Source organism: Anoplophora glabripennis, unplaced genomic scaffold (genome assembly GCF_000390285.2).
Source record: "Anoplophora glabripennis isolate ALB-LARVAE unplaced genomic scaffold, Agla_2.0 scaffold520, whole genome shotgun sequence".
NCBI classification, from domain to species: domain Eukaryota; kingdom Metazoa; phylum Arthropoda; class Insecta; order Coleoptera; family Cerambycidae; genus Anoplophora; species Anoplophora glabripennis.
The window spans coordinates 149,129-167,964 of record NW_019416702.1 but is presented as its reverse complement, the minus strand read 5'-3'; the positions used below and the strand labels follow the sequence as shown (position 1 = coordinate 167,964).

General features: G+C 32.3%; 1 protein-coding gene across 1 annotated transcript; it reads left to right on the top strand.

The window, feature by feature from the left end:
• The first annotated feature begins 13,745 nt into the window (after positions 1-13,745).
• On the top strand, positions 13,746-16,029 carry LOC108910520 (acidic mammalian chitinase). Its single transcript, XM_018715141.1, has 7 exons — positions 13,746-13,812; positions 13,940-14,119; positions 14,278-14,516; positions 14,579-14,706; positions 15,153-15,276; positions 15,338-15,523; positions 15,728-16,029. The coding sequence occupies exons 1-7, from the start codon at positions 13,746-13,748 to the stop codon at positions 15,971-15,973; spliced, it is 1,170 nt and encodes a 389-aa protein (XP_018570657.1). The 3' UTR covers positions 15,974-16,029.
• Positions 16,030-18,836: the final 2,807 nt, after the last annotated feature.

The following is an 18,836-nucleotide window of genomic DNA, read 5'->3' as shown; positions in this document are numbered from 1 at the left end:
ACGAAGTTTCAATTGCTACAGGTAAGTGTGGTGGTCCAACAAGGTGAATTTGTCCCAACAGATGTGGAAATAGTTCAGCACCTATAATTCCATTAATTTCTCCAGGCATATTAAAACTATCATCAGCTAGTGGCAACTTACTAATGTACGAAAGGGCCTTAGTATCTACTAATGACATTGGCAATTTATCAGTTATTTTTCCAACAACTAAAGCTTCTAGTGAAAACCTTTTGGTTGAATCAAAACGAGAACTAATTGCTAAATTAATTGAACCACTCGATATACAAGATTCTACCCCGATACCTTGTATTTTACAAAATGATTTCGCAACAAGTAATTTTAAACGTTTACAACACTTAGTTGTAATAAAATGTGATCGGCTAGCCGAATCTAGCAAAAATCTAGCTCTATGATTTTCACCATTAGGACCTATAATATTAACAATCGCGGTAGATAATAATACAGTTTTATTAAATGCAGGTGGAACGGATGAGGTAGAATAAAGACTCATATGATTTAATGTTGTAGCGCTACTAGTAGAAGGAAAAGTAGTAAGGGGTATTTCTGAAACTGATATATTTGTTCCTGGTCTAATATGAGAAGTATCTATGTTTTCTTCACGAACTGAATTTTCTAATCTAGTCGCAGATTTACCAAAATGTAGTCATGAGTGGTGTCTAAGATGGCATGTTTTGCAATTTGTTTTACTTTTGCACGATACTATTTTATGAAAACCTAAGCAATTAATGCACAAGTTATTATTTCTAACAAATTTGTGACGTTCTATAGGATCAATATCTAAAAACTTCGGACAAGCGAAAATTAAATGTGTGTTTTCTTTGCACATAGGACATTTATTACCAATATTATTGTTATTTACCACAAACGAATGTGAAACCCTTGACTTGGTATTACCATTATTATTTAGACTAATTTTTCCAGAAGTATGAGGACGCGAATAAATTTTTCTTTGTTCCTTAACAAAAGTAATAATGTCATCATAAGATGGCATGGATGAATTTTTACGTGTATTTTCAAATAACCGACAGGTTTCCTGATCAAGTTTTTGTAAAGCTAAATATGTAATGGTATAATCAAACAAATCCACGATATCCAGTTTTTTAAGAGCTCTTACCGACGTATCAAATATTTCTAAAAATTTGTTAAAGTTATTCGCAGCGGCCGCGTTTAAGGATTTAAATTCTAATATTTGTTCTAAATAAGTATCTGCTAATAAACGTTTATCTTGATATTTATCGATTAAGTTTTGCCAAATAACTTGATAATTGTCAGCTATCGGTGGTAATCCAGAACATACCGTTAATGCCTTTCCACTTAATTTACCCATTAAGTAATGTATTTTATCACTATCATTTAAGTCAGGATTTTCATCTATAAGATTTTTGAAACATTCATAAAATATTGGCCATTCTTTATTATTACCTGAAAAACTCAGTAATTCTGTTGGTGGAAGTTTAGGCACAGTTTTTTGAGTAGAACTAACATTATTTGTTAGATTCAAGTTAGGATTCACAAGAATCTGCTCGGCTTTAAACAAAATCCTACAATATAAATCATCAAATGTCTCTAAAATTTGATAATTAGGCATATAATTTTCATCCAAGTCATAATTAAGCGTATTTATTTCATCTATAATCTTTAAAAATGAATCTTTGGTTTTTTCTAATGTCCTAAATCTAATGCGAAAATTTTCTACATCCGCCTCTGTCTCCAAATGACTACTCAAATCGTACAATCTCTGAATTCTAGAAAAATATTGTTCCTTTTTAGACGTTAATATATTTAACTGATGTTGTTTTCTATTTTGAGCCATATTAAATACAATAATGTGTGAATGGTATATGCTCAAATAACAAAAAACAAATAATTTATATTTAATCTAAAATATAATTACAAAAAGTTAGCTTATGAAGTTTTAATGGAAAATGTTTCTAATTAGCTATGAACTTAACTATAAAAACTACAAAAAACTAATTGAAATTGTCTATTATATATGAAAAAATAATCTAATCAGGCTCGAAGGTGCCAAATAATATGTATGTGATTTTATTATAGTGGACTATATTAAAGTTAAATGTTGTAAATATCTGTGGCAACTCACCAGTACAGCAAAATGGTGCCCCCTCACTTCTGTCGCACTAGTAAGGATAAGAAGGAAGGAAAAGACAGGTAATAACACTAATACGACGAACTGGTGATGTGGCAATTCTATGAATAAATTATTTCACGAAAAGGAAATATACATTAACTATTACTGTATAAACTATAGAATTTTTACAACACTTTTTAAAATTGTCAACAAAACCATCCCAATGAACGCGGTTCTATATCAGAGTTCTTTTTTGTCACACATACCAAAAATAAAAAATAAAAATGGAACAGTTTGGTTTCACAGATTTAGAGTCCCTAGAATAACAGAGTCTGGTCAGTCAACCGGTTTGCCCTTCAAAATGGCGGCCGCTTGGCCGCTATACGCAGGCGCGGGCTTTAACAGCTTTTTACAGTTGTAACGGCTGTGAAATCAGAGTAATTTGTTATCATTAGTTAATTCCCCCAAAAGAGAAAAAATTACAATAGCAAGTCTATGGCAATGCACACACTACCGTTACGTAGTTGCCCCATTTATGTTTTTCCCTAATTAATTTTCTGATTTCTGTTATAATTTTCAAATTTTATTGTTTAATACCTCCCAATGAAATACATTTGTATGTACATAACATAAATTACAATTACAACAATATAACTATGAATTACAATAATACTTGCTCATTTACTTTGCTCATTGATTGTTTTCTTTTCTTATATTCTATTACAATGTCTAATTATATTTATTCTTTCAATTACAGATAATATAGAAATAAATCCATTTATATATAATATGCATCTATTGATTTTAATTCAATATTATAAATCACCAATTTACCCTTATTTATTCCAATTAATTTTTATTGTTGATTTTTATGAAAATAATAAAAGTTTAATCAATTTATTTTGAATCGTATAAAAATATTTATTGTATAATTTTATTTATCATTATGAAATAGGTATAACATATTTTGAAACTCAATTGTAAAATAAATGTATTGCATACATTGAGTTTTTTTATTCTTAAAAATTATCCACTAAAAATCCGAAAAAAAATTCCACTTGATTCGTTTTTGTATTCTGATTTTGTATATCCTACGTATAAAATTGCAATATATCATTCATTACATTGAATNTAGTGGTCCATATCTCCGCAACCGTTACTTTGCGGACCCATGTTTATTAAGACTTTTCTGCTTATTTTGGTTCATACTATTACCTCCTGAAATATTTTACACTCTTTTTTTAACACCCTGTATATGATAATATGTATGTGATTTTACTATAGCGGACTGTATTAAAGTTAAATGTTGTAAATATCTGTAGTTACTCACTAGTACAGCAAAATGGTGCCCCCTCACTTCTGTCGCACTAGTAAGGATAAGAAGGAAGGAAAAGACAGGTATTAACACTAATACGACGAACTGGTGATGCGGCAATTCTATGAATAAATTATTTCCACGAAAAAAGAAAAAAGAACTGTTACTATAAACTATAATTGTATGAACTATTGAACTTTTACAACACTTTTTTAATTGGCAACAATCTATCCCAATGAACGCGGTTCTATATCAGAGGTTTTTTTTGTCACACATACCAAAAAAGAAAAATAAAAAAAGGAACAGTTTTGTTTCAGAAATTGTACATAGTACGCCATCTGTGATAGAGGATAGGAATGCAATTAAAGAAAACATTCAAATTAATTAATGTGGCCTAAACAGGGACATATATCTCTATTGCAACGATATGAACACAAACTTCTAAGAAAGCATTTAATAATAGCAAAACAAGAAAAAGAATAATGTGTCAGTTATTTGTATTAGATCGAGTTTATGATCCAAAACTGTTGGAACAAATGGAAAAGAATTCTGACTACTACGTTAAATCAAATAGTGTGTCCGAACTGCTATGTCTATATCTTCGCAAAAAGAAGTATTAACATTACCGCTGGATAATTCTAGTGGGAAATTTATTTTGAAAGAAAGGATCAAATCGTCTTCAAGCTCTACTTCAAGAAACATTCAAAAACCCAAAGAGCAAAAACTTCAGCTTCAAAATTGACCAATGGAAGTGGAAAAATAGATCAGACGGCGACCCGTTCATTACATACCAAATAATTATGATTTGTTTTATTACGAAGGGGGAAATCACAGTGACGTATCCAATTATAGAGGCATTTCTTTATTGAGCAATTTCTCTAAGATATTTGAATATCAATCATTAAATTTTGTGTCTAATAGTTAAGCTCATAATTGTAGGATATAGTTGATTTTGAAAATTGTTCTTTCATTTTTAATGTTTTTAACAAATTTCTGAAGATGGATTCTTGGAAATCTCAACATTGAACAAGATGATACATTTTGTCTAGCAAATGAAAAATAATGGGAGATAGTTTCAAATATTAAGAAAAAAAACAAAAATTTTGTAATAATTCATAATATACGCAATATAAATAAAAATCTTGATGAGTTTATAGTGCTACTAAATCAAATAGATACCAGGTTGTAAAAATGGGCAATGAAGTCTGTGAACGAAAATTAATAAGGTGGGGGTTCCACAGGATACTGTTTCGGGGCCTACATTCTTTAATATTTACATCAATGGCCTATTTAAGTTACGTAATAATGGGAAGATAATAAGATTTACAGATGATACAGCACTTTTCTATAAAGAACAAACTGGACTTTGAAAAATAAAGCAGATCTTTTAGAAATTAAAAATTGGTTAGATCACACATTACTTACTGTTAATGTCTTATTAATGTCTAATTAAATACGTAATAAAACTTATTACGTAATAAAACTTATTACGTATTTTTTAACTGTAATATAAATTAACTTCCTTCTTTTGCTCACTTAAATTTTAGTATACAGGACAAAGAAAATTTACTACATCCAAAATCTGAAATAAAATACTTAGAATTTATATTGACAGACACCTAAAATGGGGTTGCCATGCCTATTTCCTGAGTCTGAGCAGCAGCTGCATCCCAACCATTTCCAAAAAGTCCAAGCACTGACTCCAGCCGACTACCCACGCCGTTTTTTTCTGCCAGTGGTATCTTCGTAACCTTGCAAATCCACAGTGAGAGCATTCTATTTTCCGATGAATCGTTGTTTACCAGAAATGGATATTTTAACAACTATAATATCATGTTTGGCATGAAGAAAATCCACATACAATGCGTGTAACAGGCCACCAGCAAAGTGTTCATCTAAATGTGTGAAGAAATTGTAGCTAATCAATTTATTGGCCGATTTATGTTACCACTACGCTTAAATGGAAATGACTACCTACTTAGATTTTTACGTAATACTCTTCCAGGCCTCCTAGAAGAAATTTCAATAAATATCAGGCGTCAACTAATATTTCAGCATGATGGAGCACCGGCTCATTTTCACCGACAAGTACGAAACCATTTGAACGAAGTTTACCTTGGACGGTGGATATGATACCTAAAACACCTTGTATATTCTACAGTGGAACGATTACACCAAAGAATTTTCGATTCTTGCCGGGCTATTCAAAACACACCGGGCATTTCCGAACGAGTACGACAAAGTATGTTAAGACGGTATGTCATTTCATGTTTTGTTTATGTTTTCATAAAGAAACACACTGTGCGATAATTTTTGGATAAATTCCTAAGCATTGTTATTTTTCCTTACGGAGTTCAGAGACGTGCCAAAATGTTCTCGAAAACGAAGCGAGACACTAAAAATAGTCAATAGACGCAAATGTACTATCTTTAGTGGGTTTTTCTGAATATTACATAAAAACCGCAAAAAACTACAAGGTGATATTCTTTTCTACAAAAAAAATACTTGCTCGTTGGGTACGCTCCTGAAAAAATCTGAATCAAATCTAATTGGTCCGGTATGATGACAGTAAAAATTTCATTCAAATCGCCTAAAGCGTTTTTTTTACTCAATTTTTTTTTAAATATTAACACCCTGTATCCCTGAAGCATTTGCGGACCCATGTCCATATGATTTTTTTACATATTTTGCTGAGCGGAATCTTCCCTAGGCTTTTGTCACTCCGAAACATCCTGTATTTGTGTTTCGCCCTCTATGATCAAATACGTAGTAGGACGTCCGTGTCGGTAATACCACACTTTTTAAAGCTAAATTCCTTCTATACCCCGTAAAGCGATGTGGACCTCATTCTGTTGTCTGTATGTGAAAAAAGCAGGTGAATCGTATCCGAAAACGGCGAAGACGCCATTATGGCCGACGACGAACCCGTTCTAATAGCAATTCCTAAATGGCAGATAGTAAATTGCCTTTTAATGGATATACGACAATGTTGCCCTACATTCCTGTTCCGACTAATGGCTGCAGATTGCCTTTACAATTCACTAGATGAATTTGTAATTTGCCACTAGATGGCAAATCCTGGCAATGGGACCCACAAGACTACTGTAAGATCCATTTACTCGGTTACTTATGTTGGTAACCGACATACAGATGCCTTTAGGTTTCATTAGAGGAAATGAAAATTTGTTACTGGATAACGGCTGTTAATAAAGCTTCCTTTATTATGATGACAAACTCTCGTTTTGTGTGTGGCCTATTAAAAGGAGTAAATAATCCTATTTCACAAGCTGGCTTTAGTTAGCAACATTGCAAATTAGGTTATACTAGATGAAACTATAATTTGTCACTAAATGGCAAATTTGGTTGTTGCCTTTAATGCCTTTTGCCTTTACGGTTTGCCTATGAGACGACAATTAAATTTTTAGAATATTGTCCATCTCATGTGGCAAGCAGTTATATATTTCTTTCTTATATCAGGTACACCTGAACCTTATATATCCAAACAATCCCTCTCTTCCGCCGGATATTTTGTCACTCCTGAAAGAAGATATAAATTTGTGTCCTTCAATTCATGTAGATGTAGCTTTTAGATGGGAATAAATACTGAAACAGGATCTTGAGGTTGATATTAAAAGTAAACTAATAATAAAATATGCTCCAATTACTAAGTCTGGGTCAATATGCTCCCTAAAAATTATCCCGATATCTGAAACTGCTTTACACAGGGATGAACGTCTCTTTGATAAGCAAAAACAAATTTCAGCTTGTCTGTTACCAATTAATAAGATTCTAATGACTTATGTTGAGAAAACCGAAGAAAGTGAAGAAAGTAGACCTTTATTGGAAGCCGTGGGGGATACAGCAAGACAATTGGCAGACATTTTCTATATAAAATCCCCCTGGATTAAATATTCAATTTAAAGGTGTTGTGGATAACTCTAAGCGTTCTCCAAACATCCCATAAAGAACATTAGACGTACAAAATTACTGGATGCTGAGAGACACTCACCTCGGTGTTCGTCGGAAATCTTAGCATCGGACCGAAACAAAGCAACCAGCGAGGCAGTGTCGGACACCGAGGCAATATACAGGGTGGCCCAATGAAAACGAAACAGAGCCATTTTCAGGAACTGCGTCAAGATTGTAGAAAGACGCTCAGACCCGTTGATTTTAGATTAAAGGGGGACATTCTTTGCTGGTATTTTTGACTACGCCACTTTCATCCCCAAGCAAGGGTAAGCATCACCCCAAAATATTTACATGGCATTGGGGGTTGAGTAATATTTCTTTTGAAAGCTCTTACAATTCTCTTTACAACAGACTTTAAATTTTATAACTCCGCCCAATACTTTGAAAAAAAATTTACATTTTAAAATTTAAATTATGTTTAGTTGCTTACTTACTACTTAGTTGATTAAATGTTCAAACTGATGACCGCCCGCTTCCATACAAGAATAAAGATTTTGTTCGAAATGTTCGCGCACATTCCGAAGCATTTCCGGAGTGATTCGATGGCATTCGTCGACGATTCTTTGACGCAAATCTTCCAGTGACGCTGATTGTGTTTTATAGATTTTACTTTTTAGTAAATTTTTTATAAATCCGGAGATCGTGGGGGCCACTCCATGCTGCCTCTTCTCCCAATCCAATTCCATAGAAAACGTTGGTCCAAATACTGACGGATAATTAACGCATAATGCGGAGGAGCACCATCCTGTTGAAAAATCCAATGATCTTTATCATACTCTGGAATATTTTCAATAATATCAGTCAAGGCCGGGTCAATAGCGTCTTCTAGTAATTGCAAATACAAATTCCAGCCCATACATTTAATTTTTCCGGTTGCTGTGTATGCACCTCGTGAAAAACTCTTGGGTTTGAATCGGACCAATAGCGGCAATTGTGACGATTTACCATTCCGTTCAAGAAAAAACTGCAGTCATCAGAAAAATAATATATGTTAAAAAGGAACTGTGGATCGTTCCCTGCTCGCTCATTATTTCACAAAATTGCAAACGGCGGTCATAATCATCCTCATGAAGTTCCTGAACTAAATGTATTTTGTATGGATGGAATTTATTTTTCTTCAAAATAGTTTGTATGCTAGTTCGATTGATCCCAGACACAGATGCCAGCTGTCTCGTACTTAATGTAGGATCAAGATGAATTTGTCCCAAAACTGCAACTTCACTAGCTTGATTAAATATAGGTTTTTCAATTTCTCGTTTTTTATTGGCTACGTTCCGTCTCTTGAAATTTTTTTACTAACTCTAGAACATACTTCCTCCTGACATGTCGATCTTGATGTTGTTCATTAAACAGCTGAGCTGTTCTATTCGCACATTTATTCTTCATAAAGTAAAGCGAAATGATATCTACCCTTTCCGCAATGGAATAAACCATGGTGTTTAATTTACAAAAACACAATTAAATAAACTACCAACCAACGCTTCCAAATAATATTAGAAAATAAGTTGGAATCCACTAATTTTACGTTAATTGTGTGTATATAGCATTCATTTATGTTTTTTACAATTGTGTTTTTTTTATGAAAGTGATAACAAATCACCAAAAACCAACGTAACGCAAGAAATACTAAATTTATACCATTGGCGTACCTAACTCGAATGTCTGACATTTTTACCGTTACTAATTGTTTGTACATAAGTTTCAACTTTAAAATCAAAATTCTTAATAAGTGTTGGACGGAATTATAAAATTTAAAGTCTGTTGTAAAGAGAATTGTAAGAGCTTTCAAGAGAAATTTTACTCAACCCCCAATGCCATTTAAATATTTTGGGGTGATCCTTACCCTTGCTTGGGGGTGAAAGTGGCGGAGTCAACCAGCAAAGAATGTCCCCCTTTAATCTAAAATCGACGGGTCTCAGCGTTTTTCTACAATCTTGACGCAGTTCCTGAAAATTGCTCTGTTTCGTTTTCATTTGGCCACCCTGTATATCACAAGATCAACACAAATAGTATCTCAACCTACACCTGTAAGTAAATTTGGTGGCAGATTTGCTGTTTTTTGAGCAATTCTCTTTTTGATTAAGAGCTATGCTATTCCATTTTCTCGAGATGTTTATCAATCATCAGTGTCACAAGAATTAGTCTGTATCAGACAGTATAAATATTTCAGAAGCCATTTCACATTTATTAGAAACAGCAGATATTCACAGGTGTAGGTACATCCTGTAGAGGGCGATTTATTTCACCAATTTTCTTAGTTCCAAAATCTGATGATACAAATCATTTCAAGATGGAAGACAAAAATACTGCAACAAAATTACTTAGATCGGGCGTCCGTTCCCAATTTTAATTCACATAGAAAACGTCTGAGGTTTATTTTTAATAATAATTTATATGAATTTGTATCTCTACCTTTTTGCTTTTGTACAGCTCCTGTTTTTACAACATTTTTGAAACCTGTACTTGCCTTTCTAATACTAAAAATGTCAGCAACTTATTTGGACGATTTTATATATATTTTTTTAAAACTGAAGTATTAAAAAGCTAAATTTGCTTGCTATATCGAAGAAAATGTTGACTTTTAAATTGTTGGTCTAAGTCGTAAAAAAATATTAAATTTTGCCACTCCACTATCGCGATAAACTATGGTAGAAAATTAAAATCCTTCTTTACAGTAAATAAACCGACGCGACGTTTCAAAATGTTTAATGTAAAAAATAAGCTTATGTTCATTGGTTATTTCAAAAACTCTCTGCAACTTTTTAAGGGAGCATTTTGGTACTGGAGCATATTTAGCTAATTACTATGTTTTAGTCTGAGAAAGTTAAATTTTATACATCTAATTATACCTCATCCTATATACTCTTATATTATGAAAGTTTATATTTTACTTGTATAGATGAAGATTGCAAATCAGATTTCAGTTGCACTTTCAAAAAATTGTACGTGCAATGTGTTGACATTTAAGTCACTATTATATTTTTTTTGTTAGGACTCACACAGATTTTTGGCACTTTTATTGACATAAATTAATTCACGTTAGAGTATAAGTAGACGATTTATTTATGACTTAAATAAAACATAATTGTTTATTACATTGAACTAAATGGCACTAAAACTCTAGAAATACTATATTTATAAGGGAGTGAGAGAACGTGATTAATGTATAATTAATAGGTTAGTAGAATTAGAAAATAATATAACAATCCTTTCAAATATATAATAACTCGGAATAAAAGTGAAATATTAGATTTGTGTATTATTTTCCAAGGTTATTTTTTAATTATTTATTCAAAGATTAAAAGGATTATATATGTTTATAAAAGTACAGCGACAATCAACTAGATTAACGATTTCGTTATTTATTTGTAAGCAATTTTTGGATTAACTCTAGAAAATTATGTTCTGTTTGTATTTTAAACGCTCGCAATTAATCGTTATGAGTAATGCTCGAAAATTCCACTCAAAACAAAAAATCCAGAATCTGAAGTAGCTGATATCGTAGAAACAGCCACTGCTACCAGTTGACATAAAAGATAAAATGTAAATTGTGTTTATCAGTTGTGTAAATATTACCCTTAATTTATATTTTTTACAGTTTTCAGTAATAACACAGCCACACAAAAAAGAAAAGTTGTCTGTACTTTTCATGCGACATATGTTATCTGTAGTATTTTTGCCTCCTGATCACGAATCCGGTGTCAGAAATGGGCTATCACATCACAGGAATTTCCTAACATTTTTTTCTATATTCAAATGTTCATTTAAATAGTTAAGACCCCGCTGAACGTGAATTAGCGGTCAGAATTGATGGTTCTTTTTGTAACCTCAAAAAAACGGGTCAACTAAGGTCAGATATCACGAATTTTAAAAAAATAACAAATTCGCATCAAATTTGATATACAGGGGTTTTCAGGCTCGCTGATCACGCATCCGAGGTCAATTTTGCAAAATTTAAGATGGCGGATCCAAGATGGACGACCAAATTTTCAAAAAATAACAGATTCGCGCCAAATTTGGTTTACGGGGGTTTTCTGGGTCGCTGATCACGGCTCCGAGGTCAATTTTGCAAAATTCAAGATGGCGGCCGACCAAATTTTCAAAAAATAACACATTCTCACCAAATTTGCTATACGGGGGTTTTCGAGGTCACTGATCAGGAATCCGAGATCAGATTTACAAAATTCAACCCGTGAATAGATATTTTACAGAAAAAAGAACAAGATATAGCCGAAAAAAGTAAGTTAACACATGATTGGGTACTCAGGTTATAAAGTAAAATATTACAAAATGAATTTCGCAATTCTGACCTCGAATGCGTAATCAGCTACCCCGAAAACCCCGTATACCAAATTTGCTGCTATTCTATTATTTGAAAATTTGGTCGGCCATTTTGGATCCGCCATCTTGAATTTTACAAAATTGACCTCGGAGCCGTGATCAGCGACCCAGAAAACCCCCGTATATCAAATTTGGCGCGAATCTGTTATTGTTTGAAAATTCGTGATATCTGACCTTTATTGACCCGTTTTTTTGAGGTTAGAAAAAGAACCATTAGTTCTGACCCCGGATTCACGTTGGGCGGGGCCTTAACTATATAAATGAATATTTGAATATAGAAAAAAAAAATTTTGTATTTTTCCTAGCACATTCTCATGAATTTTTGCCATTTTTTGTCAGTTTTTTGAGGTTAGTAAACTCCTGTGATGTGATAGCTCAATTCTGACACCGGATTCGTGATCAGGAGGCAAAAATACTACAGACAGAATATGTCGCATGAAAAGTACGGACAACTTTTCTTTTTTTGTGTAGATGTGTAATTATTGTTTAAACTTTCTAAACTATTTTGTTTTATGTTCTGTAAATTAAACCAATATATACATATAATTTGGACTTACTGATGTTATTACTGAATACAAGTTAGATTTTCGACGAATAAAAATCTAGTGATAACGAGCTCAACGAGTAATTAGGAACATATGACAATAAAAATTATAAAATCATTTGTGTGGATGCATGGATATTATTTTAAGAAATTACATAACCCACTAAGAATCAGAATATTCAGACCTATAAGTACACAGAAAAAAAATAAGTGTTGTTCCAAAAATTGGGGAAAAAATCAAATCAGAGCAGCACACTTTTTCATAAAATATTCTATATCCAAATTTCCGAATAAGAAAAAGATTTTTTGCACGTCTTTTAAATGATTTTAGTGTTGGTAACTGTTGAACGAGGTAGTACCACAACATTTTTTATTAAATAAAAAGTCCAAAGCTTTTTGGACATTTTTTTGGTATTTTTTTATTATTTATTTATTTATTTATTTATTTATTTAAATTATTTGTCCAACAGTGAACCACCAATTACAGGACAAAGTATATAATATATTATTTAACATGTGAGCATACAGAACAAAATGTAAAGAATAAATACAACAAACATACCGATAAGATAGTGTAACAACAAATGAAAAAGAAAATAAGAAGAAAGAAAAAGAAAAGCTGCAACTACTACCTATGTTAACAATCATGAATTGTTGACACTTCTAAAAGCTGTGTACAGATGTTGCAAGCTACAGTTGAATATATCACAAGAGTTACAGATTAAGTTATAATTGCGTGACATAAAAGAAACAGGGGACTTCAATCCCACATTGGTATTATAAGCAGAAGTATAAAAAGTAAGTGGAGAGCGGACCTAACTGTTAAGAAATTCAATTGACTTAGAATCTCGGGACAGTCTACTTTATTGTTTACTAGTGCATGTAAAAATTTCAAACTATGGAAGTGCTTTCTGTATTGTAACGAGTCGAGTTTGAAACGTGTTAGTAGTATTTTATAATTTTAATTATAAAATAATTTTTATTATTATTAAACCTTCATTAGGTTTTCATTTTAATATTTTATTTTATGAAATTATTAATGTAATCATTACACACGAGTTTATGACGCTGTATATCCTGTATGGTTCTTGTAAAGGTATAAATTACATAATGGTAGTAGCAGTAGCAACTACTACTACTACTTGATCTGAAAAATTAAAATGTAGCTACTGTTTTTGCCTAAAATTTATTTCTATGTATTCTACCTAGAAATAAACAGCCAGTATCTTACCTTCTCAGATACTTAAACTATAATTTTCTTTAAATATTGTTGCACTCAAGTGTACATACGTCCCAAGCGTCAATACTTTTTTTTTCATTATAAAAAGTAGACCTACAATATAAATCGCTTGTGTTTTATCTGTGTCTACCCCCATTACAGATAAAACCTGGAGTGTGTTTATCAGTTGTATAAATATGTAGCAATTAGTAAACCTTCGCAGTGATAATCAGAAGTTAATAGGAAAATGAAGGTATCGACAGTATTTCTGTTAGTGGCCACTTCTATAGTGCTGCTGTCAGCTTCTGCGTCAGGTACATTATTTTTTTCTAATCTTAATTCATATTTTCTTATATACTGAAATGTTCAGAAAATACATAAAACTTGTATTCACTTCTGACATAAACCAATTTATGTTACCTCCTTTTTCTTTAATTTTAGCAAAGAATATTGTGTGTTACTTTGCAAGTTGGACTGTGTATAGACCAGGAAATGGCAAATTTGACGTAGAAAACATAGATCCATCCTTATGCACACACATTATGTTTGGATTTATAGGTATTACAACCGAAGGAAAAATTTCGATTTTGGACGGATGGGAATCAAACGATGACGGATTAAGTAAGAAATCTTACAATAATTTCCTTTCATATTCAAAATTCACCCCCTTAAATCATAAATTTGTAGATATTACTTTATATGCTTTCCTGTATAATGTTATTAATACACTAACATTCAAATACGCTGGTGACAAAATGAATCTAAACTTTTGTTTTCAGAGGGCTTTGCCCACTTAGCTAACCTAACCCAAGTTAACCCAGACTTGAAGATCATGGTTAGTATGGGTGGATGGAACGAAGGATCTCAAAAGTACTCACAAGTAGCAGCTGATCCTGTGAAACGTAGAACACTCGCTGAAGAAGTTGTAAAGTTCCTTGAACAACACAATTTCCATGGATTTGATCTCGACTGGGAATATCCAGGAATAAGAGATGGATCCGACGTTCAACATGACCCCGTAAGTTATTATTAATTGTTACTGAAGTACGCAACATATTATCTGCTGAATAATATTTTTAGGCGAATTTCGTGGAACTCCTGAAAGAACTCAAAACAGCTTTATATCCAAGAGGATATTTGTTGTCTGCTGCTGTCTCTGGAGGAATTACTAACATGGATATTGCTTACGATGTTCCACTTGTGAGCCAGTAAGTTAGTCCCTTTATCACCTCTATTTTTTGCGTTTATATCGGACTGCAATTTAGATAGATTTTTCGCTTCACTATATTTTGACATAGTATGTGCAACAATTAAAAGTAACAGGTACAAAAGGTTTCATTTAAAATGTGTTTTAGTTCTATTGTATCCTTATCGAAATAATCGAAGATCAAATTCATTTCAACTGCGTCAATTTCTATCCACTTTAGGTACTGGATTTTAAAATGATATCGAACACTTGAAACATGTCTAGAAAACACAGTACAAAGTTACATTTTTCGCGTACAAGAATTCTCAATTTCTTTATTGTGGCTTGAGTTTAGAAAATTTTTTATTATTTTCAAGCTGCAGTGTCAGTATTTGCCTTTCGGTGTTTATGGCATTAATAAACCCAAACGTAATGTAAAGATTCTGATTTGATATAATGAATTTTCAGATTACTGGATATAATCAACGTTATGGTCTACGATTTCCACGGTGCTTTCGAATCATTTGTAGGGCACACGTCACCACTGACTGCATCAAGCAAAGATGATACTGGAAATGCAACTCTCAATGTCGTAAGTATCAAAAATGAACTTAAAAAAAGTTTTCGAGAAAAAAATGTAACCTTTCTTACAGAAAGTTGGTATCCAGCACTGGATAGACAGAGGTGCTGATCCAGCCAAGATGCACCTAGGAGTTGGCACTTATGGTAGAAGTTTCACTTTAGCTGATGCAAATAATGCAGAACTCTACGCGCCAGTCCTTGGTGGAGGAACTGCTGGTCCGTACACACGCCAAGATGGTGTTCTAGGATACAATGAAGTAAGATATACTAGTGTCTCGACAGATAATATCCTCGTGTAATTCTATATCCTCTTAATAAATTAGGCATATCAGATTTCATCGGAAAATGGTTTAACTAAATGATTGATTATAACCCAATTTTTATTTAATATCGTATGACATAATTCGCAAAACTAGTTTTTTTTAATTTCTTATTTTAACACTTGAATTATGCTTTTGCAGATTTGTGAACTACACAGCGACTGGACCTACATTTGGGACGACGAACAGCAAGTGCCTCACAGAGTGTCTGGCAACCAGTGGGTTGGTTACGACGACGAAAGGTCTATCGCTCTGAAAGTAGAGTATGCAAATGAGAAAAATTTAGGTGGTATAATGGTATGGTCCTTCGACACCGACGATTTCCGTGGTATTTGTGGAAGTGAGACTTACCCACTTATGCGTGCAATAAAGAGAACATTGAAGTAATTAATTAATTTATTATGTACAAAGTAAATTTAAAATAAATCTTTTATATGGAAATATTTTCGCTTTTTCTTTATATTTACTAGAAACCTACCCACAAGCTGTTTAAAACAATTTCATATTATATTAGAACTGCGAAGTTTTTCTTCCCTATTCGGAGAAAAGCTTCATGTTGCTTAAAGCAAGACTATTAAAAAACAAAATACAGGTACAGGTAAAACATTTTTGTATAATTAAACCCTAGGTAACTGGCTATTTTGACGCTACACTAGGTAATATGAAGCTACCTTATTCAAGTAAAGTTACATTAAGCATATAATTTTACACTTTTTCTGTAATTCACCCAAAATGTAAATTTACAAATCGATATATGTATACTTACCACTCCTAAAGTGTGATTTTCCTAAAATACAGAGAACATTGTAACATTTCTACAAAGCATTTGTATATTTACTTACAAAGTGGCAAGGTAAGGTGTATCCAACCTATGTAAAAATCAAGGTCACTAAAAAAATGTATGTAGGTTGCCTACAAACGGCAGACACTCTTCACATCACTTCCGCCCATAAACTGATGCGTGACGTCATTGATGTTATAAATCGAATAACATCCACGTCAGCCATTATTATGTTTGCTAATAAATTTACTAAATTTCAGTTTTGACCTGTATTTTTGGAGTTTCCCTTTGTCCTGGATCATAGGAATTGTTGTTCATCAGTTTTTTTTATTGTTAGTATGTTCTTTAAGTACTATTAAGCCCTCAAACTTTAAACTAAAACTATGTCAAGTCTATAATTCTGGATTATTCAAAGTAACTTAAAGTAGGAAAAAGAAACTGGCAAATCCATTAGTTTTCACATGTTGAAAGAGTGTTGAAAATATGTTTTATCAATGCTAACAAAAAATTTGCAGTAAGCATTTTTTTAAAGATTTCGAAGATATATGCCGTACAAGAATAATGGACTAGCTGCAAAGGAATTAAAATCAATTGGTATAATTTTTGTCATGTTCGATATATGTACAGGCTGTTACAAATTCGCTTCTCGCTACAGGGATCTCGGAAACGGTAAAAGGTACGAAGTAGCTTAAATGGGGGCAACGTTGCGTAATCAGGGGACCAACACTATGCCTCTAAAAAATCAAGGCTAACATGAGTTTTTTCGAAATATTTAAAAAATAAACGAAATTTGGCAATCCGTTTTTGTTTCATTTCAGCATTGTTTGAGGTGATATTGAAAAAAAAAGAACACTTTCTCATGGCAACTTCTTGCCCTCTATCGAATGGCATGATCAATTTTTATATGTAACGTTTCGTCTCTCAAGGACCATCTTCAACTTCATTTTTTTAAATACAGCCCTGGAAACTTTATTATATTTTTGCAAGCCTTCATGATCCCCAATACTGTACTGCTTCAGCTCGCCCCAGATTCAGACGTTGTGTATCTAAAAATTCATCATCAGCCACAAGACTGAAATGAAACAAAAACTGATTTCCAAAATTTCATTTTTTTTTTTTCAAATATTTCGAAAACTAATCATGTTAGGCTTGATTTTTTAGAGGCATAGTTGGTTCCCTGGTTACGCAACTTTGACCCTATTTAAACTAGTTCGTATCTCTTACCGTTTCTGAGATCCCTGAAGTGAGAAGCGAATTTGTAACAGCCTGTATACCACACGAATAGAATAAACGCTGGTAGTGAGTGAACATTTGTGAACAAGTTAACTATCAAAAAACAGGTCCTGTTAAATTGAGTCAGAGTTTAAGAAATTGAAAATGAAAAAGAAAATGTTGGATTATGTCAAAATGAAAAACAGTAGTTGACTTTGTGTTGTACTAGTTATTATTTGTGATAATTAGTGTATCTGGTATTAGAAAAATCCTTTTTTTTTCATTTTGGTGTATTTTTCTGTTTCCGATTTTACATTAATGTGTTCAGAGTTCAAAGTTCCCCAAAAATATTGGACCCTATTTGCAAAACCATGCATCGAGCATAATATATAGTTTATAACCAATAATACACAAGTTTTTAGATATTGTCTTATGTCAATTTCATTTTTTCACTAGTCTACTGAAATATTCTGAAAATATGCTGTAATATCAAAGTTTCACTGTACATAAAACAAAAATTGACAGAAACACATTACAAAAATTTGTAAAAGAGGGTCAAAAACTTTAATGATTGTTTTCTAGCTTAGGTAGCGAATATAATGGGTATTTTATATATACAATATGATTCGTTATATACCATATTACTTTTATAATAGGAGATCTATGGATTTAAAATTTAATTAAGTAATTATTACACTGGTAATTGCGCTTATCCATGCACTTGAATTACAAATTAAATATTTGCTGCTCCTTGTATACGATGACCACTTGGAACAGCATTTTGCTTATACTGGAAGTAGGAAAGTCATCATAAAGTTTAGTCGCATCTGAACCGAAATTATGACCAGTTTTCGAAAATTGCGTATTATCATTGCAAAAAGCAATGGATGTTGATGAAATTTATGGAAAAGACGGTCAATTCAATGATCAACATATCTGTATGTACTAAAAGTTGATTCTATTGACCGTGAAATTGTTGCCCCAGGTATTTGTTAATTAATTTCTAATGTTATGTTAATGTTATTTTTTTACAATTGTTTAATTACTAAACGTAAATTTCTGAAGTTAATATAGTAGATATAGATCCAAATAAACGTACCGAAAAATAAAAATTTCAAAATGTTAAAATTAAATAGTCCTTTGCAACTAACAAAGTAAGACGTGCAAAACAACGTTATAAACTAATTTTCCCAGGGTCAGGCAAAAGCCGCTCGGGAATTTGCTCTTTTTGCATTAAATAGAGCTTATTTTTACGGT